We start from the raw sequence: 10,457 nt of genomic DNA, 5'->3' as shown, positions 1-10,457 counted from the left end.
AGGCATGCACCACCATGCCCGGCTAATTTTTTCTATATATTTTTAGTTGTCCGATTAATTTCTTTCTAATTTTAGTAGAGACGGGGTCTCGCTCTTGCTCGGGCTGGTTTCGAACTCCTGAGCTCAAACAATCCGCCAGCCTCGGCCTCCCAGAGAGCTAGGATTACAGGCGTGAGTCACCGCACCGGCCTTAACTTTTTTTTTAAGATAGCAGTGGGGAGGGGAAGTTTTGGTGCAGAAGTTGGATAACCAGAGCCTGAGAAATAAAGATAAGGGGGTATACTCCTCCCCAAGAAGACAAAGGAGAAGGTGAATTGAGAAGGGGAAACTAGACCTCAGTCAGCATTAGATGATGCTAACTTCTGCCAGCATACTCAGGCCACACACACACCTGGCTTGGCTGGACCAGGAGATTATGATCACCAACCACCCTTCCAACCCATCCCCCACCATCCAGGCTGGCACAGCCACGCCCATAGTGCCCCAAGCACTGCTTGCCTTGGTGACTCACTTCCTCTGTATGGGCTGCTGAGGTGTCCCAAGGCCATCACCAGGCCTTCAGGCTGGAGTTTAGGTTATCAGGGCAGGCTTCTGGGACAGGCAAACACGTGGAGCTCAGTTGTGGAAGGGTTTTCAGATGAGGCTGACCTGTACAACAAGAAGCCTAGTTGGGTAAGGAGCAGAGCCTATTAGTACCTGAACAGAGAGATTCAAGTGCAGAAAAAGTTTCCTAACAAGAGGTAAAATAACCAGAAGGGACTTTTATTAATATGTATTCTGAAATTATGCAATGCAAACTATTTGCGGAAAAGCAATATGGGGTTTGGGGATTGAAGAAGTATATGTGAGTCAACAGCCAAGGCACTATATATTACCGTTTTCCCATGTATTCCACTAAGAGGGACCCCAAATCAGCCATGTCCTCATTAAGTGATGAAGAAAACAATGAGGGGAAGTTGGGAGACCTGGATTCTGTTTCTAACTCCATGGCCCTGGGAAGTCACTCAGTCTCGTTGAGTGAGTAATGAAAGGCTGGTAGGTAGATTAGGTCATCTCTAAGATTTCCTCCAACTCTGAAATCCTAAAATTGAGAGCCTGGGGGTGGAAGGTGATTGGTAAATCTGAAAACAAACAAAGTCCGGCCCTGTAGCTGAACAAAACAAACCCCAGAGATAAAAGGAGTAAGATTCCACTCAGGTTTCAGTGGAGAAATTATAAATGCATCACACACACATACACTCCTCACACTCTTTATAGGCAAGGAGGACTTTGCTTCTGCCACGTGACTGGGCTTCTGTTGGCCTTCTCCAAATTCAGAGTCCAGCTTTGCAAGTTGGCCAGGAGTCCCTTGGAGAGGTTCGGATTAGGGAAACAGGAACCTTCACCCTCCCTTTATTTTCCTCTAAGTCTGCTTAGCAGGTAGCCAGAAGAAACTCCGAAGGATACAAAAGGCTGAGGGCATGCATACCCTGGCTGTGGAGCTGCTAGTCTGTGGTCGCCCCGTCTAACTGCGGTAACCCGGTCTCCTGCATGGGTCCAGAAGTCTGCCTTAAGTGGGTCCCGTGAGTAGATACCTACCTGAGGCTCTTCCCCTGATCCCATCTGCCTAGCAAGTCCACCCCGCAACCTGGAGTCCTCAGGAGGCTGCACTTCCCAACAAGTGGGCTAAAAGAGCCCCTTGATGTCTGGGGGTGGAGCCAGAGTCCTCAAGTGGCCACTGGAGAGGGCTGGAGACTCTCGCTGGCTGCTGATGCCCTCTTGTGGCCAGATTGGGGATTGGCAAGGAAGAAGTTGCAGAAGAGAATCAAGATTGGACTTCTTAGGGAGAAGACTAATAATAGTAACAGTTACCATTACCAAATAATATTATAACAATATTAATCGTTATATATTAGTTAACATTTTGACATTTGTACTACTACTCTGTGCCCAGCACTCTTCTAAGTGCTTTACAAGTATTGTATTAATTTATTTAATTCTCACAACAACCTATAACATAAATGCTATTATTATCTCTTTTTCGACGATGAGGAAACTGAGCACAAAAAGGTTAAGGTAGTTGCCAAAGATCACACAGAAGACCAGAATTCCACCTATAAGAAGCCTGGCTCTGGCTCCAGAACCTTTGCTTTTAGCCATCATGCTGAGACTGGGTCCCATCTTTCACATTGCCAGGTAAAATACAGGACACACAGATTGTAATTTCAGATAAACAACAAATAATTTGTTGGCATAAGTGTGTTCCTTGAAATATTTTGGTCATACCAACAAATTAGTCATTGTTTACTTGACATTCTGATTTAACTATGTTTCCTGTATTTTTATTTACTTAATCTAGCACCCCTAATTTACAAGACACTTTCTCTGCCACATGCCATCACACGTATTACCTCATTTAATTGTCCCAGGAAACCTATCCTCAGATGCCCTAGCATGTCCCCCTACCTCAGCCTGTCCCAATATTCCGATTCAGAGAGCTAAAGTGACTAGCTAAGGTTACAGAACATAACAAGTGGCAGAGCTGGGGATTGAAGCCACGTTCTCCAGTTCTAACGCTGGTGCATGTTTTCCACTTTAACGGGAGAGAAAAGTGAGGAGCAGTGATTATCACCACAGAAATGTCCCTTCCTCGTGTCTCCTCAGGCCTAGTCTGCAGGTCCCTCCTTCAGGGATGTAGGAAAACCAGTGAGGGCCTTCCAGGATTGGGAAAGTGGCAGAGCAGTGGAGATAGCTCTCTAGCTTCCATGCCCAACCCTCACCTGACCCCCAGGGAGGCAGAAAAGAGACTGTGCCCAGACCTGAGGGAGCTGAATGTGAGGTTTGAGCAACTGCCGAGGAGGGAAGGCTGAGTCTCCCTGGGACTGTTCACCTGCTGCTCTGTGCACTGACAGCCTCAGGCCCAGCTGCTGGGGTTGCATCACCTGCAGCTAAACCAGCCAGAGAGCCCTGGCTGCCAAAAGGCAACAGAAACCAGGGCCCAGGGAGCCTCCCCATCTCCCAGTTGCCTGTTGAGAGCTCGATGCTTCCCTCTGCCAATAGTGGCTTTGCAGCTAATCTGCTCCCACCCCCAAATACCTGTGCCCTTCCTTCTCTGAAGATATGAACAGTCCCCTCGCCCTCCCCACCCAGGCTGCTGACTCTAATGGGGCAGTCGTCAAGGCAGTTTCTGGGCTGGGACCCTCTCTGGGGTGCAGGCTGGGGTGCCCCACTGGTATGTGCCCCAACAGGTTTTTCTCTATCAGCCTTGAAATCAGCCCGGAGCCTGTTTGACCTGCCCCCCAGGGAACTGGAGCCAGAGGCAGAGCCAGGTCAGAAGCTGGACTTAGAGCCTAGGCTTCTGTGGTCCACCTGGCCCCACAGGGAAAACCGTGCACAAAGCCTCCTGTGTCTGGAGCTGAGCTGCTGAGAGGCTGAGTGGAGTTCACCCAGAGCAGGTTGAGGCCCAGTTGCTGGGAGAAGAGATGCTAGGCAGGGAGGTGTTTATGTGGGACCTAGTACAGCCTGGTCCTCTCCCACATCTGGGAGGGGCCAGAGTCCTAGACAACAGCTGGGTTGGTCTGCAAGAGAGGTCATCTGACCGGCTGCTCAGTCTGGGCTGCACACACCCCCTCTCTGCCGGGCCACACAGGAGCCGGTGCCCACACGGGCAAGCTACCAGGCCACAAAGACGACAACGACCTCAGTCTAGCACCTTTGGGTAAGCACTGAACCCGGGCCCTCATGTTGGGGAGACCTTGTTGATTGCTTGGGGGAGGGAGGAATGAGTTTTCTTTTTCCAGCATGAAAATGCCTCCTTTCTTGTCCAGGCACCCATGTACCTGTAAAAACACTTATTCAGATCAGCGCAGAGACCGCACCTGCTGACCTAAAGATTCTGGCCTGACACTCCGAGGGTAAAAGGCAGACAAGCAGGTAGGCAGCTTTGTAGGCAGGAATTGGGGCTTGCTTGTAGGCTGGGGCGGCAGGTGGAGGAAGATGCTATTTGGAGTTGTCTCCCACTGCCACCTAACTTCGGCTCCCCTACACTGCCCCAGGAGCCCCCAGCAAGGCCATGGAAGGAAGGGACATGGCCCTCGGAAGGGGTGCATCCACCTCAGACCAAGGATTGAGGAGCGATAGCACCTTGGAGTCAGGGCGGGTTTGGTTGGTGCTTGTTCCAGGAGCATCCCTGATCAATCTTGCTTCCTAAAGGAGGCGAGAGGTGGGGACGGTGGGAGCTTTCCTCTGACCCCTCCACTTCAGCTCCAGTTCTGGCTCCCAAACCTGCTAAGCAGGTTGATCTTTTTCTCCACAGCAAGGGAAAGGAATGGGGGCAATGGGAGCCCAGGCTCCAGGGTCTGGGGGTCATAAAGAGGCCCAAATTCAGCTCAGTGGGCTCCTGTGCATGTCCCAGGGCAGCCAGTTGCGCCATGTCTGTGAGCAGCGGGAGGACAGCACCATCCCTGATCCAGGAGATCCTCAGCCACCTGGGCCTTGCCAACAAGGTAGGAGCTGTTGGGATTTTAGAAATGGCTTTTAAAACATCAACTCAGGGCTGTGAGAGGATGGGAGAATAGGGAAGTGGAGGGCAGGTCCTGAGCTACGCAAGGCCAAGGACTTGGCTGAGGCACTGAGGAGGAGTGTGGGCAGACCACAGGCCATGGCCCTCCTAATCCCCCCGTACTCTTACAGACTGCAGCTTGGGGGACCCTGGGGACCCTCAGGACTTTCTTGAGCTTCACTGTGGAAAAGGATGTACAGAGGCTGCTGAGGGCCATTACAGGTCAAGGTGAGCCCCTTTCCTTCTGCACTTGGGAATCTACCTTTTAGAAGCCAATCTATAGACCAAGAAGGAGCCAGGAAGGAGGAACTAATGAGGTTGGAGAAATGTTTGTGGAATGCCTTAATTCTTGACACACCATAGTAGGTGTGTCATCCCCATTCTCACAACACCCCTGTGAGGTAAGGCTTATTATTTCCATTTTACACATGAGGAAACTGGGGCTCAGGGAAGGTATGAGCCTTGCCCAAGGTCACACAGCTCATAATGGCGGAGCTAGGATTCTAATCTAGGTCAGCTAATTGCCAAAAATCATTTTTTTTACCATCACACCAGACCAATTTTGCCTAAATTTGGGTCAGATTTGCCTGCTCTTTTGGCATTTTATTTCCATCTTCTTTGAGGTCAAATGGAAGTGGGGGTGATACAGCCCCTGCTCCTTTCCTTCCCAGCCCTTTCCTAGGCCTTGTTCTCTCCTCCAAGGAGTAGGGGGATCCCATTTCTACAAAGACCCTGGTTACAGCCCAGCCTTAATCTTGGTTCAGGAGTGGACCATAATGCCATTGTGGCCGTGCTGACCAATCGGAGCAGAGAGCAGAGGCAGCTCATCTCTCGAGCCTTCCAGGAGCGCACCCAACAGGTGAGATCTGACTTCCCAGGAGCAGGGGACTGGGGTGAGAAACCCCCTGGAGGATGTGGGGTACAGCAACAGCAGCTGAGGCCAGCCTCTGCTTCCTGGCTACACAAGGGCCTGGTGCTTCAGACCTGAGATGAAAACCAGTCACATCTTCCCAAACCTCCCTACACTTCCAGGGCCCTTCCCCTCACCCCCATGCCTTGACCATTGGGACCATTTGTTGTAGGACCTGCTAAAGTCCCTGCAGGCAGCACTTTCTGGCAACCTGGAGAAGATTGTGGTGGGTCTACTGCAGCCCATGGCCCAGTTTGATGCCCAAGAATTGAGAAGAGCCTTGAAGGTACCAGGAAAAGAGACTTGCGGGGTGTCTGGGAATTGAGGACAGCACTAAGGGAAGGAGGAGGCTGACTGCCTTGTCTTTGCTTACTCCAGAGAGGTGGACTTGGCAGAGGTCCCCTCTACACATCCCGTATTGACCGTTAGAAGAAGTGGTGTCTGCTCCTTGCCCCTCCGTCTGCCACCCTAATGACATAGCCCAGTCTCAAAGTGGTCTCTCTATTTCTTATAGGCCTCAGGTTCTGCTGAAGATGTGGCCATGGAAATTCTTGCCACCCGAGCCCCCCCTCGGCTACAGGAGTGCTTGACTGTATATAAACATGGTAGGAATATGGAGGGAGGGGCTGGGCATGGTGGCTCACACCTGTAATCCTAGCACTTTGGGAGGCCAAGGCAGGAGGATTGCTTAAGGCTAGGAGTAAGAGTGAGACGCCCCCATCTCTACAAAAAATAGAAAAATTAGCTGGGCGTTGTGGTATGCGCCTGTAGTCCCAGCTACTAGGAAGGCTGAGGCAGGAGGGTCGCTTAAGCCCAGGAGTTTGAGGTTGCAGTGAGCTATGATGATGCCACTGCACTCTAGCCAGGGAGACAGAGGGAGACCCTGTCTCAAAAAAAAAAAAAAGAACATGGAGGGAGGGGGGTCCCAAGAGCTAGAGAGGGATCTGTAGGACAATCAACTCCTTTCCTGCACTCCCTGCACACGAGCCATCTGGGAACCTGGCTGCCCAAGTTCCCAGAGGGTCTCTCCTCCCTCTCCTGCCAGTGCCTCAGTCTCCCCACGGGAGACAGCAGATGTGATTATTAAAGAAAGAGAAGCAACGATTAACCATCTTAGTCTGGAGCTCCAGGGCAGATTCCAAAGTGACAGTCCCAAAGGTACCCAGGTCACCTTCCCAGTCCCTTGCTGTCCCTGCTATTACGCCATATTCCAAGCTGAATTCAGCCTTGCTGCAGCCTGGGGTGAGGTAGGAACCTGCTCTGTAAGTCATGAGTGTCACCTCTCACGTTCTGGCTGTCTGCCTTGCTTGGCTGCAACGTGCGCCGCCCACTAACTTGTAACTGGTGTTTCCCCATCCTCATCTTACTACTTCCCCCCCTTCCCTTGCTTTCCTCACTCACTTTTCCTTTGATGTCTAATCTTCGCCTGTGTTCTTAATCCCTCTCCTATCTTTCTCCTTTCTTGCATCTGTTTTTCTCATTTCAATTCTTCTTTTTCTCCCTTTCCTGTTCTTTCCCTTCTTCATATCCTACCTCTCACGTCATTTTTCCTCACCTGCACTGAGGGCAGCAGGCCCGGGCCATCTTGCCTCATACCGTGGGTTTCCCTGTGCCCTCTCCACTGCCTGGCCACCGCTCTAGCAACGCATCCTCCTGCTCAGCAGGTCGGTGCTTGCAAATGAAGCCACCCCATACCTCACAGCCTAGAGATGGTTTTAGAGTGCCCATGATGGTACTTGCGCCTTACATCCTGGGAACTAGCAGCCATCAAGCTACTCCAAACAGGAGATGGCAGGGTTGGCAGGGCACAGTGGCGCAGACATTTGACAGGTCCTGGTTCTACACTGGGAAAAATCAGGAGGATTCAGAGAGCTCTTGACCTTGCTCCAGATTTCCAGGTGGAGGCTGAGGAGGACATCAAGTCTGAGACCAGTGGCACCTTGCAGGACCTGCTCCTCGCCTTAGCCAAGGTGAGGAGGACTGGTCTGCAAGGGAGGGGAGTGACACTTACCAGATAAGGGGATGAGCTAGAGCGGGGAGCATTGCTGTCCTATAATGGACAAAAGAGAGTATCAGGGGACACCAGGTTTTGGCTTATTGGTCTGGAGGTAAAAAGCTGCCCTTCAAAGGGTCCTCCTGAGAACAGTTTCTCCTCCTAGGGGGGCCGTGAGAGCTACTCTGGAATCATTGACTATAATCTGGCAGAAGAGGATGTCCAGGTGAGCAAGGGGGCTTCGGAGTTTGCACAGCCATGTACATAAGACACCTGCCTCCAACATGTCGTACAGCCAATGACCTGTATACCCATTTGTCCTGCCTTGAGGAGGGAGTCCTCAGTGACGTGTTGGGGGTATGAGGCCTCAGGTGGTGTAACGGGGAGCCTTTTCACTCATCCCACCCCTGACTCCTGAACTGACAGGAAGTGAGCTCATCAACTGACAGATTCCCTGCTCATGGGTATTTGGGTGGAAGAAGCCTCCCCAGACCCTTTTTTAGGGATAATTTAATTCCTTGGGTACCAGGATTTTTCCAAATTAGTGAATAGAGCTGTGAGGGTAGAGCCCCTCTCTTAACCCTGTTTCTTTTTTTAAAATCATAAATAGGCTGGGCACAGTGGCTCATGCCTGTAATCCTAGCACTTTGAGACGCCAAGGCGGGAGGATCACCTGACGCCAGCAGTTTGAGACTAGCCTGAGCAACATAGTGAGACCCTGTCTCTATAAAAAATAGAAAAATTAGCCGGGCATGGTGGCACATGCCTGTAGTCCCAGCTACTCGGGAGGCTGAGGCAGGAGGATCGCTTGAGCCCAGGACTTTGAGGCTGCAGTGAGCTATGATGACGCCACTGCACTCTAGCTGAGACAACAGTATGAGACCCTGTTACAAAATAAAATAAAATCATAAATGAAAACAACTAGTTTATGGGTTAGAATAGCCTTTTCCACCCCTAATTCCGTTTACACTATTATGATTCTGGGAACATCATAGCCATGGCTCCCTAGGCCCCCACCACTGATCCTGATTCACTCCCCTCTCCCAGGCACTGCAGCAGGCTGAAGGACCCAGCACAGAGGGGACATGGGTCCTAATCTTCACCCAGCGAAATCCTGAACACCTCATCCGAGGTACACACAAGACTTCTTGGCTGTCTTGTCACCGCAGCTTGTTCTAATGATGAGTTTTGATTATGATGGGAGAGTAACGATGAATTATCCCCCTCAATTTATCTTTCTAACTATGTCCCCCCCACACAAGTGTTCGCTCAGTACCAGCGGTACACTGGGCAAGAGTTGGAAGAGGCTGTCCGGAACCGTTTCCACGGAAATACCCAGGTGGCCCTGCTCAGCCTAGGTAAGGGACCTGCTCAGGATATGTGGAGTGGAGTCCCCGTGGGATGGGAGGTTGTGGCCCTAGTTGTGAACCTCCATCCTTCCCTCTTTGCTTCCAGCTTCGGTGATCAGGAACACACCGCTGTACTTTGCTGACAAACTTCACCAGGCCCTCCAGGTGAGAGGGGCACTGCTTTTCTCTCCCTTTGGAAAAAACTGGGAGGAGATACCTCCTGGGCAGAAGAGAGGAAGTTTCAGACTGCCGCTGATGTAACAGTCTCATATATACTTCATAAACCTATAGTAGTCTTTTTCTCTGGGCTTGTGAACTGTCAAGTGTGGAGGAGTGAGCTGTGATTAGAACGAAGTTAGTTGACCCATAAGGGCACTGGAACTAAAATTTTGGCCTTGTCAATGTCTAGGTGGCCAGATATAGGTACGAGTTTGCTCTGTAAGACAGTGCCTTGTCCAGTTTCCATTGTTGCCAGAGTGATGATGATGACACTAGCAAGAATAATGACAAGGATCAGCATTTCTTAGGTGCTGACAGTGTGCCAGGGCCTCTCCTGAGCATTACACCCATTTTGATTAATCCTCACAGCTGTACTCCATTCTTATTTTATAGATGAAAAAACTGAAGCACAAATAAGTTAAGTACCTTGCCCAGGTCACACAGCTAGTAAGTCATACAGTCTCCCTACAAAACACTTAGGGATTAGAGATAGGACATTGCTGGGCACGGTGGTGTGTGCCTGTAATCCCAGCTACTCTGGAGGCTAAAGTGGGAGGATGGCTTGAGGCCAAGAATTTGAGACCAGCCTGGGATATAGTGAGACCCCTGTCTCAAAAAAAAAAAAAACAAAAAAAAACCACAAAGACATAGAACATTCACCATCCAGTGTCAACTCCCTGTCAGCTACACCGTAAGTGCTCTTAGCACCCAGGGCCCTTTTGTCCACACTGGTCAGAATTTCTTTCATATTAACCTTGATTTGATATTCTACCAACAGAATCTTTATTAGTAGAACTGTTCCCCAAAACTTATAAATAAAAAACTCACTAAATTAGAGAAAAGGTAAAATTGGAAGAAAGGAAAAGTAGTTATTATTTTGGCAGTGGAATAGCTTTCCATAGACCGATTGAGAAGCCATCATGCCATGTTAATGACTATTAAAAAGACAGAGATTTCCATCTCAATGGTAGATTATTATACTTAACCAATAAAGCCTGTGTTATTATGAATCAACACTATGATTCATTTGAAGAGTTGTGGTTATCTGCCTAAATTCCTGTCATAAACCAGGCGTGGTGGCTCATGCCAGTAATTCCAGCTATTGAGGAGGATGAGGTGGGAGGATTGCTTGAGCCCAGGAGTTCAAGACCAGCCTAGGCAACATACAGCAAGATCCTGTTTCTAAAAAAAAATTTAAATAAATAAATTCCTGTCAGAAAAACAAACTTGTATCCAAGCAGTAAGTGATTTTGTAGTGTCTTTGGATTACAGTACCCACACTCTTTTTTTTTGAGACAGAGTCTCACTGTGTTGCCTGGACTAGAGTGCCGTGGCGTCATCCCAGCTCACAGCAACCTCAAACTCCTGGGCTCAAGCGATCCTCCTGCCTCAGCCTCCCAAGTAGCTGGGATTACAGGCATGCGCCACCATGCCCGGCTAATTTTT

At 50.0% G+C, this 10,457-nt stretch overlaps 2 protein-coding genes across 2 annotated transcripts in view; one reads left to right on the top strand and one right to left on the bottom strand.

Annotated features, from left to right (window-relative positions):
* Nucleotides 1–2,945: 2,945 nt before the first annotated feature.
* ANXA9 (annexin A9) lies at nt 2,946–9,234 on the top strand. The gene is made up of 13 exons (XM_012658518.1): nt 2,946–3,697; nt 3,807–3,912; nt 4,394–4,484; nt 4,672–4,768; nt 5,305–5,399; nt 5,623–5,736; nt 5,965–6,055; nt 7,341–7,420; nt 7,610–7,669; nt 8,491–8,575; nt 8,706–8,801; nt 8,899–8,957; nt 9,202–9,234. Exons 3-13 carry the CDS (start codon nt 4,410–4,412, stop codon nt 9,232–9,234), a joined length of 885 nt encoding a protein of 294 aa, XP_012513972.1. The 5' UTR covers nt 2,946–3,697; nt 3,807–3,912; nt 4,394–4,409.
* A 221-nt stretch (nt 9,235–9,455) lies between these two features.
* Nucleotides 9,456–10,457, bottom strand: part of FAM63A (family with sequence similarity 63, member A) — a 13,953-nt gene continuing 12,951 nt past the window's right edge. Inside the window, exon 5 of the mRNA XM_012658517.1 lies at nt 9,456–9,476. Coding sequence (XP_012513971.1) covers nt 9,456–9,476 — 21 coding nt within the window. The remainder of the gene's footprint in view (nt 9,477–10,457) is intronic.

The sequence above is a fragment of the Propithecus coquereli genome, unplaced genomic scaffold, assembly GCF_000956105.1.
Source record: "Propithecus coquereli isolate 6110/MARCELLA unplaced genomic scaffold, Pcoq_1.0 Scaffold59, whole genome shotgun sequence".
Classification (NCBI taxonomy): domain Eukaryota; kingdom Metazoa; phylum Chordata; class Mammalia; order Primates; family Indriidae; genus Propithecus; species Propithecus coquereli.
This window is presented reverse-complemented; position numbering and strand designations above follow the sequence as displayed.